Source organism: Pteropus alecto, unplaced genomic scaffold (assembly GCF_000325575.1).
Source record: "Pteropus alecto unplaced genomic scaffold, ASM32557v1 scaffold92, whole genome shotgun sequence".
NCBI lineage: Eukaryota > Metazoa > Chordata > Mammalia > Chiroptera > Pteropodidae > Pteropus > Pteropus alecto.
Genome location: NW_006432447.1, coordinates 8,060,426 through 8,081,841, shown reverse-complemented (window position 1 = coordinate 8,081,841; position 21,416 = coordinate 8,060,426). Strand labels below are relative to the sequence as shown.

At 31.5% G+C, this 21,416-nt stretch overlaps 1 protein-coding gene across 4 annotated transcripts in view; it reads left to right on the top strand.

Annotated features, from left to right (window-relative positions):
• DNAJC13 (DnaJ heat shock protein family (Hsp40) member C13) overlaps positions 1–21,416 on the top strand; it is a 104,237-nt gene that overhangs the window by 38,550 nt on the left and 44,271 nt on the right. For 2 of the 4 annotated variants that reach the window (XM_025043571.1, XM_015585797.2), the window contains 16 exons: positions 198–305; positions 985–1,140; positions 2,525–2,581; positions 4,804–4,925; positions 7,101–7,176; positions 7,414–7,509; positions 8,084–8,227; positions 10,861–10,875; positions 11,443–11,525; positions 12,853–13,006; positions 15,444–15,547; positions 16,127–16,286; positions 17,537–17,599; positions 18,368–18,469; positions 19,762–19,866; positions 20,615–20,817. In XM_025043571.1, coding sequence (XP_024899339.1) covers positions 198–305; positions 985–1,140; positions 2,525–2,581; positions 4,804–4,925; positions 7,101–7,176; positions 7,414–7,509; positions 8,084–8,227; positions 10,861–10,875; positions 11,443–11,525; positions 12,853–13,006; positions 15,444–15,547; positions 16,127–16,286; positions 17,537–17,599; positions 18,368–18,469; positions 19,762–19,866; positions 20,615–20,817 — 1,748 coding nt within the window. The remainder of the gene's footprint in view (positions 1–197; positions 306–984; positions 1,141–2,524; positions 2,582–4,803; positions 4,926–7,100; positions 7,177–7,413; positions 7,510–8,083; positions 8,228–10,860; positions 10,876–11,442; positions 11,526–12,852; positions 13,007–15,443; positions 15,548–16,126; positions 16,287–17,536; positions 17,600–18,367; positions 18,470–19,761; positions 19,867–20,614; positions 20,818–21,416) is intronic. The other 2 variants (XM_006907245.3, XM_025043572.1) reach the window with 1 other exon arrangement.

Genomic DNA, 21,416 nt, shown 5'->3' with positions numbered 1-21,416 from the left:
AGTACCCCATGCAGTACTACCCACAGTAACTTGGTGGGTAAATTATGAAGTCTCATCAGACCCCCAGGGAAATCATTACTTTCGCCTCCTTCTCTTACCAATTCTTTCTGTGTTTAATGAATATGCTTTATAAATGACTTTTGTGTGATGCCAGCACATGAGAGTGCTCATGAATTATCACTGTTTTTAATCAATAGCCCATGCATGATGACTATGACTTAAGACAAGAACAGCTAAACAAAGCTTCTCTTCTCTCTTCAAAGAAGTTTCTGGAAAACTTACTGGAGAAATTTAATTCCCATGTGGTAAGTTGTAATTAAATTTGTTGTAATTATAGATACCATACTTTATTGAAAAGTATTCCAGAACTGCAACATGAACAGTTTTTTAATTATAGCCCCTAACTTTGGTCAGTATTGGTCACAGTTCAGTTTGGTCACTAATAATAAATTTTCCATATTAGGACTGTATCCATTCATCTAGGAGGGATGGATTGTAATGCCTTTAGATTTTTATAATGATATTTCAGATTTTTGATATTTTGTCTTTCTATTAAAATATCATTATGAAATAAGCCTTTCTAAAAAAAAAAATTAAGCCTAATCTTTGTTCTTCAGTCACTGGTTAACAATATTGGAGACAAGCAGTCAATGAAATCTTATTAGAAGGAACATGATCAAATTCCCAGATTTTTGCAAGTATTGTCAGTGATTGCTTTTAATACAAATTTACAATAACTTTAGTTATAGATGTTTGAGGACTCTTTGTTATTCTCTTGAAATTTTAATTTTAATTATTTTCCTTTTGAGATGATAAGCAACGAGTTTGCTACATTAGGAAAACAAGTACTACTTCAAACTTCGAACCTCTTGTTGAGAAATTAAATGTTTACTTCTAACATAGAATAATAGAAGGAAACACATTATTGCTATATTTTGAATGAAGCTCTCTATCCTGAGTCAAGGTAATGTTACTTTGTTTCAGGATCATGGGACCGGTGCCCTGGTTATTAGTTCACTCTTGGACTTCCTTACTTTTGCCCTCTGTGCTCCATATAGTGAGACAACAGAAGGGCAGCAGTTTGATATGCTCTTAGAAATGGTAGCATCCAATGGAAGAACCCTCTTTAAACTCTTTCAGGTAAGAGCTTGTATTTTTCTTATCAGATAAGAACTAATCTAAGAGAACCACTTTTTTGTTCAGTTTGTTTTTAAAATATTGCTTGTGTGATCCTATAGTAATGTTGATAAATACATGATCACATTAGGACATTAATTCCACAGACTTTTGATATTTCATGTAGAGCTTTGTCAATGGCTTTTAATCACTTTTTGACGCTGTCACCCATCTTTTTCATCTTTAAGTGATGAAAAACTCATTTTTTTTTCTGCGGTAGGCCCAAAGTTCCCTTGTCTTTACAAATTCTCAAATAATAAGATGATCTTTAGCAGGACTGTTTATAAGCAATTTAAAATATTATTTCATATTGTTACCATTGGGGCAATTTAAAATCCACCATCACCTCAGTAGCACTGAAGGGTACCTCGGTTCTTTTCGCCAACACAATAAAGAATTACTGATCAGCAAGATTTAGAAAAAGTAAGATTTATTAAAATACATTTCAAGAGAGAAATGGGCTATGTCAGAGAAGACTGGAAACAAAAGGTATAATTAAAGTATATTCCAAGGGAGGGGCAGGTTACAGTGAAAAGGGCTGTAAAGCCTCAGAAGTGGGGAAGTCTGTATTATATTAGATAGGGCTGTGATGGGATATTACGAGGATGGTGCTCGATGATTGGCATGTGAGGTCATTCTGATTGATATTTAGCTGTTATATAGCATTCTGCCTACTGCACATGCGGTTACCCAGAATTCAGTCTATTATAATTAGATTCATGAACTTCTGAGCATAGGCATGATATTATAATGATGGTGTAATGAGGCTAAGGGCATAAGGTTAGTGTAGGACTGACTGCACAAACGCTTGTGGCTATATTGAACCAGCCACTAGTTTATGGATCTTCACTCCTTTGAACCTCAGGATGTAGGGGTAATTTATAACCATAAAATGAGTGTTCCAGAGAGGTACTTAGGGAGGTCTTTGGGAGGGGCTTTCATTCCCTAGTTGCTCATATCTACCTAACCCCCCAGCAGTATGATACTGTAGTATTTATTATATACGTGTGTGTGATATTTTATATTAACTTATAAATGTCAGTTCCTATTTTTAATAACATTGCTTGATATTTATTCAAATAAGTATAATACATATTATTCAAATAAGTGTGAGCTATTTCCTATTACTGTAAACTCTGTTTTAGTATCTCTAAGACGATATATTGTAAGAATACCTAAAATTTTTAACCAAACTCATCTGACTTTGAGATATATTCTTTATTAATTTTATGTTTTATACTTTTATTAAATTATGTATCTTCTTTAAAAGCAAAAACTAAATATGTTGGAATAAAATTATTTTATTCTGTGGTATGTTCCTCGCCCCACCCCCCACCCCATTTTAAAGCATCCTTCCATGGCAATTATAAAGGGAGCTGGATTGGTTATGAAGGCAATAATAGAGGTAAGAGAACAATTTTAAAATTTTAAACTTAGTTGAATGTTGATTGGCTATTTTAATTGAAGCTGACAAAATTACCTTTAAATCTTTTATGGGAAATGTGCAGTTTTTCTTTGTGAGGAAAGTAATTTTAAATCTTTATTCAGAAATTCATTTACAATGAATTGCAGAAACAATTTGCAGTAATAAACTAAGTTTTAAGTTCTTAAGTGAGATAAGAGCAAATAAATCTTGCTATTCCTAAATTATTTATTTTATTTAAAAAGAATTAAAAGTTAGAATTTTTCCTTGTTTTTTTTGGGGGGGAGTTGGTGGTGGTGGTATTGAAATCTTCAGGTACTGAAGTTACATAGAAATCTGTCAATGGTGTTTCAGTTTATAGCAAAGTGGTATCAAATAAGAACAGAACTAAATATTAGTTCCTCATGCTAAAGTGCATTTGTAATTAACCTCTAAGAGAACAGGACATGATATCGTCAGAATCAGGATATTGTTTCTCCAAAATAGTTGGTTTACCTTCGTTTTTTAGAAGTTGCGATTTGTGGCTATGAATGTCAACTTGCTTACTGGATGTTTACAGTGACATTAGTCTAAATGACTTTTAAATTCTTGTACTCTTTTGCTGCATGTAGTAATTTGGATAAAATGTAAGAGCGCCTTTTTCATCAAAAACAATCAGCAATTGTAGTTCATAAATATAACATGTAGCTAAATAGTAAGCACAGAATTAGTATACTCTTGAGTAGCTGTTAAAAATTATATATAACTATTGCTGGTAGAACATCAAAGTTATTTGACTTCAGTCTAAATGGCTTTTGAATTCTTGTATTCTTTTGTTTTCATGTAGTAATTTGGATAAAATGTGAGAGTGCCCCATTTATCAAAAGACTTGGCAATTGTAGCTCATAAATATAACGTGTAGCTAAATAATAAGCACAGAACTAGCATACTCTTAAGTAGCTGTTTAGGAATTAAGGAGTTAAGCTGGTAGAACATCAAAAGTTTATTTGTATTTTTATTGTGTATATACAACTAAAGGCTAATTTTCCCTCTAGCTAATGAGTTCTATACTCATTTTAGCTTCCAAAGTACCACATCTCTCATTTACAGAGCTTGCAGTAGCCAAGGACAGTAAGGATCAAGAGACCAAACAAAAGTGTATCCCTGACACTGCTCCACCACTGTATTGCCATTAATTCAGAAGTATTTATTGAGTGCCAGGTATAACCAAAATGCCTACTTTTGGCTTCAGTACAAACCACATATGTCAAATTCATAGCTAGTGACAAAAGCTGATGTCTTTGTAACGATAATATTATTTATTTACACTGAAATCTTGACAAGTATCTTGAAATATTTTTTCTGATTGTAAAAGCATTATATGATCTTTGAAGAAACATTGGGATGTTCAGAAAAAATACACAATAAATAAAAATAAATCATCTGTATTTTTACCATCTATAGTTAACTGCTATTATTGGCATTTTTAAAATTTCCTCTTACACTGTTTACTGTTCTAAATGATATATGTATGTATACATACTATATATATATGTTCATATATATACTACATATTTATCCAAATGATATATGTACATATTCAGTTGTACTATATACTTATACTTTTTTTAGTAACATTGTAACCATTTTTAATTTTCGACAGTTGTCTTAAATATCACATTTGTTTGCTTAATTTATAGTTCTATAATTAGTTTGATTAGGTGTTATATCTGTTCTATCCTGTTGCCAAACTGAGTCCATATAAGTAAAATCAGAATTAAAAGAATTACTCTTATATCACATCATTCTTTAAAAAAAAAAATAAAGAATTGTATTTACTATGAAAATTAATATACTGTTAATAACAAAAGCAAGGCATATTTGCAGATGCCTTTGGTAGAAAGTGGCAATTTCCCTGTGTTACCTCTCCCCTTTGTTGGCTAATTATGTACTCAGGGAATGAACCTTTGCTTAATTAATAAGCAAAGTTTAATTTATAGGAAATTTGGAAATATTTAAACTTCATTCTAAAGGCAAATAATACTTTTAAAATTATGTATACTACTGCTCACCTGTGTCGTTTTGAGGGTAATCGAAGGTACATTTTTAAGTTTTATTGTGTACTGAATGATTATTTTATCTAGAGATGTAAAATCAATTTTACAAAATTAGGATAGCTTGCTTTAGATTGCTGCTTTAGGGATCATTTTACCCTTTTTCCAAAGGAAGGTGACAAGGAAATTGCTACAAAAATGCAGGAGCTTGCCCTAAGTGAAGGTGCCTTACCTCGACATTTGCATACTGCGATGTTTACCATAAGCTCAGATCAAAGGATGCTTACAAATAGGTAGGTTAAATTTAATTTACTGTAAATTAACTTGCTGTTTAGAGAATGAACTCAGTAATTACATAAAACAAACTGAATAAGTGTTTGGATTATACAAATGTTTCGTTGTTTTTGTTTGTTTGTTTGTTTGTTTGATTGTTTTTGATTCCCCTTGTTCTCCTTTTCCTTATTCAAGAATTATGCAGAAATGATCATTGTCCCTGCCCCTGGATAACTTGAGAGGAATAAAATAAAACTGTTTGCTTTTTCCTCCACTATCCTATTATCAGGCTCTGCACCTACAGTCATGCAACTAGAACGTGGAAAAGAGTGCACAGAAGCATGTAGAACTAGGAACCATATGCCCAGGCTTTTTCTCCTTATACGTCCCTCTGATTATCTTGCATGCAGATGACCCCATGTAAAAACTTTGCATAATCAATTTTTAAATATCTTTAGTCAGTGAGATACTCTACTTTAAGAATTTACTAACCAGTCTAACCTAGGCCTGTCCTAAATCTCTTATAAGCAGTTCTCCCTTTGGCAAATCATCTTTTTTATAATAATGATTCAAATATAAGGAAACACATATTTCTATTCATTTACTCCAGGCTATATGAATTCTAGCCCTTTTAAACTTTATGATTCCCAGTATGTGACCCTGTCAGATATCCATGTTATGATTCAGTTTAAAAAAAAAAAAAGGTATGACTTTTAATTATGTTCTTTTTGACTTTTTAAATAATAATACATTGCTGACTTATGTTCACTTTATGATACTATAAATTTCTTTTATCACCTATGTCCAGTTATTCAGTGTCTTAGTATGCTGCCTTGCCAATAGTTTTCTACTGTTTATACTATTATATGAAGCTATATGCATCCCTCACTTGTAAATGTTGGCCACAAAAGTAGTCTTTTATGTTGCCTGAGAGGATAGAAAGATGCAAAAGGAAGGTTATTTCTTTGGTGTACTACCTTATTAGTAATGCTAGACATCATCTTCCATTACAGTAGACTTATTTGATGTCTTATTCTATTAAGCCCCCATGTTAGATGTTTGCTTGTGTTCCTCTTTATTGTCAGTTACTTTTTTTTCAATCACAATATTTAAAAGCTGTCAAATTATAATAGGAATACTACTTTTTATTTTCATTGCTCTATCTTTTACAAATTGCTATTATAAAATGTTATCTCTTTTATCCCCCAATTAAAGCCTTTTTAGGAATCATTGATACGATACCTACCAAATGCCAGTGAAGGAAATTACAAGTGTAATTACTTCAATACGTTAACTTTCAAATAGGCACAGGAATGAACAGTTTTAGTAGTGTTCATTTTTATGGTGACAGAACAAAGTATAATTTGCGTTTTCTTCTGAGAATATAACGTTTAAATACACAAGACTGTAGGAGATTATTTGATTATTTCCCTCACAGGTTTCATGCCCATTCTTAGAGCAAATGGCAGTGAATCCCTACCAAAGCACAGAAGGGTCAGTGGTGAATAAAATATATTCCTTGCTCATGAAGAGCTTCTAGCCTAGGACAAATGTTATCATGAGGATTAAGATTAATAAATTACTAAGGCATAGGTTCAACATGGATCTAGATTTTCACTTTAAACCAAAATATGCTTTTAGCTAACTCAAAAGTGGGACAAGTAGACTAATTTGCTTCAAGTGCTTTAAGTCTTTGTCCAAACTCCAAAACTGAAAATATTTTCTATCTCTGACCTTGTCAGGTTATATTATATTAGAACTATTGACTTTTGTTCGTGTTCAGAATTCCAGAGAAAGCCAAAATACTAAAAGTCACTATTGTCAGGACTTGTTATACAAACTAGCTGTATCATTAAGCCTAATTTTTTTTTTTTTATCATTGTACAAACAAATTATATCAAGTTCAGTTTTTTTTTTCCTATCTTTAAATGAGGTAAGAACCTACTTAATGTTCAGGTCTATAGAAAATTAGTGAGTGTATCAGGGAAGCATTTTAATTTGGAGAAAATTCTAAATGCTAGCAATATTTGAATTACTATTTCATACATCTCCAAATTAAAATTAATTTTTAATATTTAACAGAATGATTTTTTTACTGTAGTCATATTTCTTATGTGATATTTTGTTTTTAAAAATTCCTTTCTGTTCTAGCTGAGATAAAGCAGCAAACCTTTCTCAACGTCTGCTTTTTTCAGACAGCTAAGTAGACATTTAGTGGGACTCTGGACAGCTGATAATGCAACTGCAACAAACTTGTTGAAACGCATTTTGGTAAGTCAGTTGAATAACTGGAAAGATTTATATTTTCTTGCCTAATAACATTTTATTAGTTATACTGTTAAAAGTTTTAAGTTTATTTGTTTTTCATTTAAAAGATACTTATAGGGGCATTCATATAATAAATTCTACCCTAAATAACTAAATTATAGTATTTATTAGGGTTTTGAAGGCTAAATTTTCTTTTGTGTAGTTTTGAAAATGGATTTTATGCCTTGTTTTTGTTTTTAGCCACCAGGCTTGCTGGCATACTTGGATAGCGCAGATTCAGTTCCTGAGAAGGATGCTGATCGGATGCATGTTAGAGATAATGTGAAAATAGCAATGGTAAATATGATTGTCCTAAGTATCTTCTCAGGATGAAAGAGTACTTCCTTCTGAAACACACTAAAAATTTCAGAAATGAACCAAGAATTTACTGTATTGAATAGTATTTTTAAAAAATATTAATAACTTTATTGAGATAAAATTTATATCAAAAAACTCACCTGTTTTAAGTGTACAATTTAATAATTTCTTGTATATTTACAGTTATGTACCTATTATCGCAATCTAACTTTATAAATAGTAATAATTAGCTATTTTAATTATTAAAGTTGGGCTATCTTTGAGAAAATCAATATTTTTTGAGATGTCCTCACCCCATTTCTCTGTCTGCTCCCACTTCCCACTTGCATCTGGCCACCTCTCTAAAATGAATCATCTTGAAAACTAAGCAGACAGGTTAAGATTTCCCAAAGAAAAAATATAATTTATTGTAGAAATTTTCACCTTGTATTTTCATTGAGCCCTAACATCTTGTATTTATTTAATCATGTAAAATAAATTGTGTGACTCAGCTTTACTTAGATTAAAATAAATTTCAAATAGGACTATCATGGATTTTTAACATTTTTTACAGGATCAGTATGGAAAATTTAATAAAGTTCCGGAGTGGCAAAGACTAGCTGGAAAAGCTGCTAAAGAAGTTGAAAAATTTGCCAAAGAAAAAGTGGATCTTGTGTTAATGCATTGGAGAGATAGAATGGGTATTGCACAAAAAGAGGTAAAAATAAAATCTGCTTTCAAACTTCTAGCACTTACGTATATCTTAGGTTTACTTCAGCTGTTGCTGTTCAAGAGATGGTAGTCGGATATTTCTGACTAAACACCTGAAGAAATGTTGGCTAATATTGATTCACATTTTTACATAAATTTTTCTTTATTCATAGTTTTATGAATCAACAGTAAAGGTTTTAGTTAGGTATTTCATATGAAATTTAATATAAAATTCTCTTAATTTTCTATTGTAACTTCCAATTTCCATACTTTTTCATTCATATGTATCTATTTTCCTTCTCTGAAATTTGTTTTTTAGCTATAAGAATAAAGGTGTCCTTCTTGTTTAGCTTTTTAATTCAGAGCTAGCCAGAAAAGTGTTTTGGAAATAAGATTCACATTTTTAAAGTAAATTTACTGTGTGTACTTAAATTTTTCAATATAAAACAGTTTTAGTCTCATTTGTCAGAATGTAGTATGTGCTACAGAACCTAATTCAGTAATGTACATTCTTCTATTTAAGATGATTGTGCAGTGGTTAAGAATGATTTAAGATGTCTGGTAAAAGTTAATTCACAATTTTTTTTGACCATACTTATTTCCTTTTAACCTTCTCTTTATTTATGGTAGCTATTTCCTTATTCAAGGAAAGTAATATAAGTATCTTTCTAGAACAAGTTTCTCATGAATTTTCAAAATACCTAACATAAGACATTAGATGCAACAGAACAAATATTAGTCTTGTGTGTATCTGAAATTTGAAACCAAAATAAAGTTCTTTAGAACTTGAGCTTAACGGGTTAATGCTAATTTGTATGAATGACATATACAATATAAAGAATCATTAGATAGGCTTTCAAATGGCTAGGAAAGTAAAAAGAATACTGAACTTTGAATTACTTAACCTAAATTTGAGCCTGGTTTCATCACTTATTAACCCATATAGAAAAATGGGTTTTCAAAATCTTTCCTTTTTCCTCAAATCAGAATAACAAGACCTCCCTTCTCTATCCTATAGGGTTGCTTTGCTGTACAAGCAAGATAGTAATAAAAGCACTATGGACATGTCTGGTCATAATATCGCTATGGCATTTGACCAATTGAAAACCTAATCTACAAATATGATGTGAATGATTTTCACAGTTACTAAAAATTATAAGCTCCTGCCTTCAGGTAGTTAAATCTATTTAAAATAATAGTTGTTTCAAGCTGTTAGATATAATTATACTGAAAATAACTTTTTGGCATTAGATTTCATACATCACATTTATCCAGCTTAAGCTTAAACACAAAACTATTTTAGCTAGAAATGTAGTTAACATCTATTATTTAAAGACAATTCAGAGGGAAAAGAATGATTTTTTAGTGTCAATAATGTTTTATTGGTCTTTTGGTTTTACTTAGTGGAGTATTATCTAAAGTGTTGAGCAAATAATGCTGCCAAATAGATACATGCTGGTAAGAAATTATTTTGGTAGCAAATTAATTATTTCTTCTAGGATACTGTATTAAGTATTAATTACTTGTAATGAAACTGAATAATCTTATTACTATTTTATTTGTAGAAATATTAACACGAAAATATGGAATGATCTTGTGCTTTAGCTAAAGTCTAAAAATTAACCATTGTCAAGATTAACCAACTAGTCTTTGAAATTAACTGCATTTCTTATGTAATCAGAATGTTTATGAAGCCAATTCCATATGTAGCTAATGTTTTTCATTGGATTAATAATAACCTTTGGCTAATATATAAAATGGCTTTTTACTTCTTTATGTTATTTTCAGTTTAGGGATTTGTTTAGCCATTTAGAGCTTCTAGCCTAAGTCTCAAAATCAGTCAGCTCAGTTTATGGTGAGCTGGTTGCCCTTTGTCTGTATAGCATTTACATTTTCATTGCTCTAGACTCCCAGCTTTTTGTCCTGAGGGCAGGGAAAATCGAAGAAAGTACTCCTTAATTAGAGATTTCAAGGAAAGGTTTGTTATTAATACTACATTTTTGAATTGTTTACAAACTTTGTTTACATTCCCTTACATTAGTTTTCATGATAGTGCACAGAATTGAAATTTGTAAGAAATATTTCCCTAACCAGTAGGTTTTATATTTCAAATAGCATTTACTTTTTAAAATGTACTACCCATTTTACCTTTTGTTCTGTCATCTAGTCTGTTTTCTTGCTTTATTTTATATAATTTGCCACTTCTTTAATGAAGGTACACACTTTCATGTTTTAATCTATACTACTTTCTACTTTTGTTTCTATCACACTGAAGATTAGAATTTTTGAGTCTAAAATACGTACAAGTTTTACTTGGGGCAAAAAATTTTAACCTCCAGTCCATGTATAGACTTCAAGAAATCTTTAAAATCTTCCCCTCCAGTTGTAAATCTTAGATGTCTTTCTCTGGAATAGAGAACATAGCTGTCTTTGAATTCTCAAATGGGTTTATACTTTCTAAAATTTAAGTCATAGACTTAGAGAAGCAGGTGGGCTGTTTTCCATCTTAAAGTGAAGGTAATTTATATTGGCGAGATCCTAGTATAATCTGTATAATAGTTATAGCTTAGCAGTTAGAGACTCTCTCTCATTTTTATTTTCTTTAAATTTTTATTTTTTCCTTTTTACAATTATATTCAGGACAGAAACAATATGGTGAGTTTAAGTTCCTGCTACGTGTGTGAAATTCATTAAACTGCCTGGCATGTGGAGTCATCTTTGATATTCTTTGTCTAATAAATTCAAATCTCACTTCACATGTGTCTGAATGTAGATACTTATTTCTTGTCCATTAGCTATTTCAATTTATACTTGCTCCTCTTGGCTTTGGTAGCAGTTTAATAACCTGTAACCTTTTGCATTTATTATTTTCCCATGACTTTTGTATTAACTGCATGTCAGTGTTTAAAACGAGTCACTGTTTTGACTGTTATAAATTTTATTAATCATCACTATAAACTTTAACAAAGTTTGGTGTTGAAACAATAACTTTAGGCTACGTGGAAAATTTTTCATCAACACTATAGATATATATGCTGACAAAGCATCACATCGTGATATAATCTAATATGTTCATATTTCATAGATTTTGATTGATTAATTTTGTTTCTGCTGAAATTTGATGAAGGAAATGTTTCTCATCACTTACAAAGTGATGAATCTTCTGACTGAGCCAATTTGGTAGCCCTAGACTGAGCACTATGAACTTTTTTCCTTTTCCAGAATTTAAATCAAAAACCAGTAGTTCTCCGAAAGAGAAGACAAAGAATAAAAATAGAAGCAAATTGGGATCTCTTCTATTATAGGTAAACTTTAAACCTTTTTTCCAACATAGATTAAATTTGGCATTGCCATTAGAGGAATCATAACAGATTTTTGTTTTGTTTTCTTAGACCTAATACTTTATGCTGTAGATATTTTTATGCTATCAAGGTCAAGAACTATAACTGCTAAATTTGGTATGAATAGTGATGCTTCAATAAAATTAAGGACTTTTATAGAGTGTTGGTAGTGTAAGGAGCCAAAGTTACTTTTAAAATTTTATTAAGGCTTATAAATGTTTACCTTAAAACACTTTATAATGGTTTAGAAATAACGGCATCATAACTTCTTTAAGCCTTTTTGGAAATGGAGTTTTAAAAGAGGTGAATGATGAAAACATGAGACTCATGGAAAATGCATATAAATGTTAGCCTACCTCACACATACTTTTCCAGCTTTTCTAATATGGTAACCCCTTCTTCTCCTCATTTATTAACCTCTCCCTCCCCCCCCAATACATACACATAGAAAGACTGCGAAACAAACATTTTGGAGAGTTTGTAAAACTTTCTGAGATAATTCACAGTACTCAGTCTAGAAGCTGATTTCTTGATTATACCTCGGCTTTGAAAACTTCCCACAGTACTTTTAAAGTCTATAGTATGCACATAGTATGGCCTTAAGAATATGCCTTAATTTTCTTCCTCAAGAATCCTTCAATTGTGTTGTCCCTTTCTAGAACTCCCTTGGAACTCTGACGTCACACTTTCTAGGAGGATTGCAGACTGAAAATGAAGCCTATCCATTCCTAGTTCAGATTTGTGTTCAGATTTATTACAATACTTAAATTATTTCAGAAATAAAAGGAAGATATTTTGAAAATAGCAATCAGAGCTTGGCAATTTCTTAGTTTGTAAAGTTCTAATCTAGAATGTTGCTCATCCCACACACCTCACACCCAGTAATCCAGAAATTCTTACCTCAACCTGAAATTTCATATTGGATTATTATTATTTTCTGGCTAGAATTTATATTATCAATAAATATTAAAATGGAAATATCTTATTATTTTGAAATTCACACAGATTTGTTTTATTGCTTGGGTTCATTTTCTTCCCCAATATTTTATTATGAAAACTTTCAAACATTCAGTAAAGGTAAAAATATTTTACAGTGAATACTTATATACCTATCACCAAAATTCTACCATTAACATTTTACTATACTTGTTAGATGTTTTATTTTCTTTATTTACACTTGCTAAAGTTGATTAATTCCACTGTATTTTTATAAGATGTAGTAAAAGATATTTACAGATTTTTAAAAAATGTTAATTGCTTCCTACTATTTTCCTGTCATATGTACGTCTAGGTTTGGTCAGGACCATGCCAGATCAAACCTAATTTGGAATTTCAAAACACGAGAAGAATTGAGAGATAGTCTTGAATCTGAAATGAGAGCGTTTAATATTGATAGAGAACTTGGTAGTGCTAATGTGATCTCCTGGAACCACCACGAATTTGAGGTAAATTTTAATATTTGTAGTAGATTAGGTTTTTAAATAAGCGTGTATTATTTTTGGAGTGTTTAACTTATATAACATATGTCCTTTTGCTTTTAATTTTATGGAGGTATCTTTGGAAAACTTTAATCTTTGCATGAGACAAAAATAAAAAATTAATTTGTTAAGTAACTGGGATTTGTACCTGAGAATAATGCAGCAGTTTTAATAAATTTGATTCTGTGCATTCCAGATCTGTTCTTTGATTGTTTTCTTCCCTTTTTTCCATTATTTCTCCATGGAAACAGCTTGTTCTCCTTGTTCCTTGCAGCTTATTTAATTCTTATGATAATTTGATTTCTAATGTGACTATGTTTTGCTACTCTATTAAAATATTGATGTGAAGAATGACAAAACAAGAACAAGAAACATGTTGGTAGTAGATAATTTTGTGTGCCTGTGTATAATTTAAATTCTTATTATAGCTGTAAATTTGAAGATGCTTATGACCCTGTAGCCTTTGATCTTTAACCCAGCTGCATTTCCAAAATATGTAATAATTTGATTTTGCTTATTTCTTCCTCCTTGAAAATCTTTCTTTACTTTGGTTTTGGGAATCTATGTTCTCCTGGATTTTCTCCTCCTCCTCTGGCTGCTCCTTATTTACTCATTTTTCATTAGTCCCTCAACTACTAAGTGTTGGTTGGTCCTAAGGGATTAGTTCTTGGACCTATTTTCATTTATAATCATTGCCTCAATTCTCATGGCTTTAAATGTCTATATGATGGTGGCTTCCTTTTTTTTCTTATGTCCTGCTTAGACTTTCCTTCCTAGATTTAATACTTTTATCCTATAATTGGCTACCTAATAAGCATCGAGAACTTAGCTCTAAAACTTTTGCTCTTGTCTTTCTCCCAGACCTACTTCTCTTGTAGTCTTTCTGATCTTAGATAATGGCCCCTTGTTATTTTCTGGTCACAAACTTTGAAATCATTTCTCTTGTACTCCGAATCCAATTTGTCAACAAATATATTTAGTGTACCTTTAAAATTTACACTTCTTCTTCCTATAGGATCATAGTTTCTCTACTTTCATCCTTACTTCCCTACAATTAATTCATTATCAATATAGCAACAGTATGATCTTGTTAAAATGTCACTTCTCTACTCAAAGTCCTCTGGTGTTCCTATGGCTTCCCATCTCACTTAGTAGAAGTCTGGGTCCTTAAAATGACTTACAAGACAGAATCTGTGTAACCCCTAATCTTATGTTTGTTTGATTTTACTCTTTTACTCACACTTTCACTCTTGCTCCAACCACACTGGCTTCCTGGAGAACACCAAATTCATGTTCTTGACTCAGGGGTTTTTTCTATGTGCTGTCTTATTTTCTGTGGAACATTATTTTCTGTGGATAGCCTCACAACTTGTTTCCTCATTTCCTTCATGTCTTTTCCTGAATGTCATCATCTAAGTGGGACTTCCCCAGTCACCATATTTAAAAATATGCACTCATACACACACACATACATTCTCTCTGTCCCCTTCCTCTGCTTTATTTCACTCTATAGCACTTACTGTCACTCAGCTATCATATGAAATACTTTTTTATCTGCTACACCTGTAAGGACAGAACTCTTTATGTTTGTTTATTGTTGTATCCCTGAATACTAGAGTAGTGCATGGTACACACAGTATATGCTTAATAAATAGAAGTTGATGAATGCTCAGAATTTATAGAAAGCAAGTTATATGGATATACATTATATATTTAATTTTATATAGTTTATATTTTTAGAAGTCAGTTATTTTAGGCTTTGGAAAAAGAATTTTGATAACCTAGTCAGGAAATTTTTTTTTTTACAATATCCTGCAAATCTTTACTTGAGATAAGCAGCCTAACTGAATACAAGCGTCATGGTGCTGCCCCAGCTCCTGATCATGGGCTACTCTCTCATGCGTCACCTCCAGTCTGTAGCCTGGGGTAATTTGACATACAGAGAATGAATGCTGTACAAAAGTATACCATAAAATGTAGTTGATGGGTTGGGAGATGAGGGAAGACCTAAAGTAGCTTGTGTGAGTTGAGCAAACTGTGTGTGGTGCAGGACCATTTACTCCTTGCTTAGTCAGGGCAAGCCAAGAAGGCAGTGAAGCAGATTATCCCTTAAAAGGGCTTTGATTCTTCTTTCCCTTAAGCCTTTATGGACACCATATAGTACTGAAAGTTTTTATCAGCAAGTTTTAAATTCATAAAATTGGTACATAATTCTCACTCTTACCATTTAACTGAAATAGTCACAGTAATAACCAGGTATTTTAAGAAATGATGAATTTTTTTCTGAATTTAAAGGCTGCCTTATCAAGAAAAGAAAAAGCTCTGAACAGAATTTAAGAAGTGATTGTGTGGAAATTGCCAAATATCTATATCAAAATAATGTAATTTGCTTTTATTAATAAAGGTTAAATATGAGTGCCTGGCTGAGGAGATCAAAATAGGAGACTATTACCTGAGATTACTTTTGGAGGAAGATGAGAATGAAGAAAGTGGATCAATTAAGAGATCGTAAGCTATTCTTCATATTTTGTTATAGTAGTCCCTCTTTACCCGCAGTTTCACTTTTTATAGTTTCGGTTACCCACAGTCAACGACAGTCCAAAACAATTAAAAGGAAAATTCCAGAAATAAACAATTCGTAAGTTCTAAATTCTGTGCCATTTTGAGTAGCGTGATGAAATCTGTGCTGTCCTATTCTATCCCATGAATAATCTCCAACACTGTAAATGCTACCTGCCCATTAGTCACTTAGTAGCCATCTCAGCTAACAGATCGGTTATCAGATACCTTAAGTTAGAGGGAGACCATATTCACATAACTTTTTATTACAGTGTATTGTTATAATTATTCTATTTTTAGTTACTGTTAATCTCTTACTGTGCCTAATTAATATATTAAACTTTATCAGAGGTATGTACATATAGGGAAAAAAAAACAGTATATATAGGGTTCATTACTGTCTGGATTCAGGCATCCAGCGGGGGTCTTGGAACATAGCCCCCAAGGATGAGAGTGGGGGACTACTATATATTTGTTTTCACTATTAATTTCATGGCTAATTCTATCATGAATTTTTTTTTAATGTAGGTATGAATTTTTTAATGAACTCTATCATCGTTTCCTGCTCACTCCAAAAGTAAACATGAAGTGTCTATGTTTACAAGCCCTTGCTATTGTTTATGGCAGATGTCATGAAGAAATAGGACCTTTTACAGATACGAGATACATCATTGGAATGTTAGAGAGGGTAAGAATATCATTTAAGGAAACTACTTTTTGATAGTGTCATTGAGGTACATGATAAATTTTCAAAACTACATTTAAATTCTATTTGATAACTCTGTTACCATAACTTCCTTCATGAGTTTTTCTTTAATTTACATTATACTTATTTAAATATAAGTTAGATGAATAGGAAAACGACTAATGGATTAGTTTCTGTCCATGTCAGTTTATTTTTTTTCAGTTGCTGCTTTGAACGACTTTAGCAACCTATTTGCCAGTCTTTAAGTATGGATGAGCAGGGCAGGTGTGTAAAAGAAATAGTGACTTTTAGAGCTATGTTTACTTTTTGTTTTCCATTTTGGAAAAATCTTAAATGATGCTAGCGTACTAAAGTTTACAGCATGAGGCTAGTAAAACTTTTTAGCACTACTCTGACTAAAAAAAGGGTACTTATAGTTAGCACATTTTTTTAATTTTATAATGTTTGTCATTTAACACTTTGAGCATGGTGTGGGGAAAGTTCAAATCGATCAGTTTATCCATCATGCAGCTCAAATTTGAGTATTACCTACTTTTGCAGTGTATACACTTCATTCTATTTGTGTTTACATTCCTCGTACACTTAACAATTTAAATTTCAGTCAACTGCCGTAAAACCATTTCACCAATTTTGAAAATGGCCATCAGTGCTTCTTACAGTTCCCTCAGTTGTCAGTCATGCTTTGTAGATTAGGAAACTGATTCTAAATAAGGTCTCACAACATACCTAGAAAATAATATGACCGGGTGAAAATTCTTTTTTGTTTGCTGTTACACAAAATTGCATTATTAAATTCTATATCATTTTTAATCTAGTAAACCTGAGTAATTGAGGCATAGCATTTATATTTTAGGCAGACATTGTTCTTCTTGTTTGTATTCATCATGATATAGTTTATGTAAAATGTCATTAATCCTTTAGAATTTTTACTTAATTCAAGAGTATCATTCGTGCTAATTCATTTGTTTTAATTTTTACATATATTCTTAAAGATATATATTGAAATAATCTATTTGACTTTTAAAAATATCTGCCTTTCTAGGGAGATTAGAGAAATTAAAAACTGTAGAGAATGTAAGACATTGAAGAATTGTAATAATTGACAGTCTTCTCTGATTTTCTTAATGTTTAAAAGATGACATAATTTTTTATTGTTTGTTGGTTGATTTTGTCCAGTGATGATATTTTGTGTTTCTGTTCACTTATGACAAAACTCTCATTTATTTCAATAGTGCACAGATAAACTTGAACGAGATAGGTTGATCCTCTTCCTTAACAAGTTAATCCTTAATAAGGTACAGTATTTTTATATAAATATGCTATTATTTCCATGTAAGCCACATGAATATGCAACAAAAGATAAATTATTAAAGTGTGAGTTAATTATCCAGACGTGTTTCTTTTATTATCTTTTCTTTTTAGATTAGAAAGTTCTGTGTGCTTTCAACTCCTAGAGGGAAAAGGTTTTGCCATATGTTCCATTTACATTCTGCCCTAATATTACAAACACTGATGAAATTAATGATAATAAAATTCTAAGTGAAGAAAAATAAGGAGTGAAGTCGTAACCTGATTTTTCCTTAGGGAATCTTTAGGATTAGATTTTAACTAAAATAAATGCTTGACATAAAATGGAACATTGAAAGGTTTTTAATATATCAGATTTGATTTCTGATTATAGAATAATCTGTTTATTTACAAAAAAGACCTTGGAAAATGCAGGATAATTGTAGAACCAGACAATTTACATAGATGTTATTCCTTCCAGGCTTTAATTTGTTTGCTGCTTATTTGTTTTGTTCAGAATATATTTATGTAAAAATTCTTTATGTGATCTATTTGTAATATATATACATATATATATATATGTACATATACACATTTGCCCTTTTTTATCTAAATTAATGTTCCTTTAACACAAAATACTGAAAATACTAAGTAATACCAATTATGTGTTAGTTTTTTCAGAGACTCCAAATATTTTCTTCTTCAAGAGCCTTTAAGGTAGTAGTACCTACTGAGAAAAAGATGTTAGATTATGTAAAAATGTTTTTGTCTTCTAGAAAAATGTTAAGGATCTCATGGATTCAAATGGAATTAGAATCCTCGTGGACTTGCTTACCCTTGCGCATCTCCATGTAAGCCGAGCTACAGTACCATTGCAGGTATGTATGCTTATCTAGATTTTACAAGTTTAACATTCTTGGACTTTAATTTTAGGATCAAAAGAATCATAAAAATCTGGAAATATATCAATATATGTGGTCATGAATGTATTTCTCCAATAATTATGATAGTACTAATGCCTAGGAGATTAAGTCATACAAAAAAGGTAAACAAACTGTAAGAACAATCAAAAATGGATGGTGATGATCCAGTTTTATTTTTCCAATGTCTCTTGTCTTTTAAAGTAACTGCAACTCTAATGTGCCTATTCTAAAGTCAATGCGACCTTCAGGAATTAAACCGTATTCATCAGTTATGTAACTTGAACTTTTAGCATTGAAACCACTGAGAGTATCCAGCTGAATCTGGAGACCTTATAAAAACTAGTTAGTAAGAGGACAGAGCTGCCAGTCTCTACTGAAAGGCCGCCTTCTTATACCTAATTTATATAAGAGATCCATGTTTAGCTCATTAATGGTTTCTTTTCTTCTTTTTTTTTTTTTTGGTATTATGTTTTGTTTTTGTTTAATCTTCTGGTGTAAGGAGATGTATCATGTTAGATTTTGGCTGAGTATATTGCCCAAGGTCACCTAATAAGAGAGAGAGCCAGTTAGAATCCAGAAGTCTATGTTCTCAACCACTCTACTCTCCCTCTATATGAGTAACTGAAAGCTAATAGTTATGAGAGCATTTAAAAACCATATTTTAATAAAATTTACTAACTACATAAAAATTCTATTTTAGATTTTCATAAACACTAACATATAAAATTATAAGAAGTATCTGTAGCGAGGGTGGTAGATTAAAATTAAGTGCTTAAAACCACTAAAAACTTTCCCTGTTAGCATTTTAACTCTTTGCTCTCAGGTGCTTATTGAAACTTTTAGTTGGAATGAGTTTTTCCTTTAAAAGAACTTCAGTGTTTTGAGCATCATGGTTTAAGGTTAATGGTATCTGTTTATTTTTATAGTTGTTTGCATTATTCTTTGCTTAAAGCTTAGTGCCCTCAGAATTTATTAATAATCATCAGGAATGTAAATATGTCTTCGAATTTATCTTAAATTGCCGAATGAATGTAGGAACCCATTTATTTCAAGTGCATATTAATAAGGAAGTCACTTTTTTGGACTATTAGGTTAGATATCTAACCCTTAACTCTTAAAATAAGGTCTCTTAAAATTTTAGGTGAATTTCTAAAGGAATAAAAGCCAAGAAATATTGTGTAACTTTTTATAAAAGACATCTACCCCTTAATTTTCTGCCTTGAAAAATAAATCTTTTTAAAACTTAGACCAATGTGATCGAAGCTGCTCCAGATATGAAAAGAGAGAGTGAAAAGGAATGGTACTTTGGCAATGCCGACAAAGAAAGGAGTGGCCCGTATGGTTTTCATGAGGTATGTGTTTTAGAGAAACTTTTCATGAAAGTCTTAACCTTTTTTATGCCCCCTTTTGCACACAAATCATTCAAAACTATGATTTGAATTACTGTCACCAGCTCCAAGGTCTCTGCCATTCTATTTCTCCATGAAGTATTAGATGGCTTGCATTTCTAGAAAAACACACACAATCATGTCTTCAGACCTTATTGTTTAAAAGCAATTGTTATGGAAGTAGCACTCAGGTTTTCAATGAATTTTCTATAACAATTGCTACCTTAAAAATTATGTCAAACTATAATGCTTCTACGTGTTATAAACAGGTAAGTTTTAATATGCAGTCAGAAATTCATTAAAAATTGCCTGTACAGACCAAAGGCAATTTCTGACTAAACATCTGCTGATGTTTTGACCCTGCTCTCCCATCCTCACCCTCCCAGTCTCAATTGGAATTTTGCCAAGGATAGTTTTATAAAAGACCAAGCCTTCTGTTTGTATAATTTGGTCATTTTACACTCTGCCTACTCTTTATTTTTTCCAATGTTTCTTAATACTCTATGGGTTGGCCAGCTAAATGGTTATTTTCTTATATTAGTAGCCAAATTTGTGTTCCTGAAGGCGTGCCAACAAAAGTTTGTTGTTCTTTAATAGTGAACTTGTGTGTTTATTCCATAGTTAAGTATGTAGCGTACTATAAAATAAAAAACATCAGCAAAACTTTTCATCTTGCTTTGTCTGTTTTTAATTATGGCTTACTTTCATTTAGATGCAAGAATTGTGGACCAAAGGAATGTTAAATGCAAAAACCAGATGCTGGGCTCAAGGCATGGATGGATGGCGACCACTTCAGGCAATACCTCAGCTTAAGTGGTGTCTGTTAGCCAGTGGACAGGCTGTACTAAATGAAACTGACCTTGCTACCCTTATTTTGAACATGTTGATCACAATGTGTGGATATTTTCCAAGCAGGTAAAATGTAATTGAACATTTCCATGGTTAACAGGGGCTCTTGAACATCTTGTCTCCCCATTTGATAGATGCTTCCTCAGTGATTAGTCTGGTGATTAACAACAATGAAATTCCATTTGTGGCTTGGGGGAATGCCGCTTTGAACTTTGGAGCTTTTTGAAACATATAAAGAAATAATTTACAAATTACATGGATTAAGTAGGTAAAAAGCAGCTTCCTCTAGGAAACTTCAAATAATCTTACAAATTCGAGGCTTACTATAAGCTGCATTCTAGCAACAGTAGCAGTTGCCATTTATGTGAATCACGTGAACTTTTGATAAAAACATACTGCAGTCTGTAACCAGTGGTGAGCACCAGCTCCTGACCTGACAGGTTATCCACTCCTCATAAAAGAACATGAGTCTAGGACCACATCTTGCCCCAGTTGACTAGTGAAGGTGAGAATTTGTTATCCAGTGTTAATCATAATTATGTCCCTTGAATGGAACTTTTCATTCTTTACAAACTATTTGTTAAACATCATTTTGTTTTATTACTGTGCTAAAGACATTTTATGATGGAAATTACTAAGAAACTGTCAATTTTATAACAGTTAAG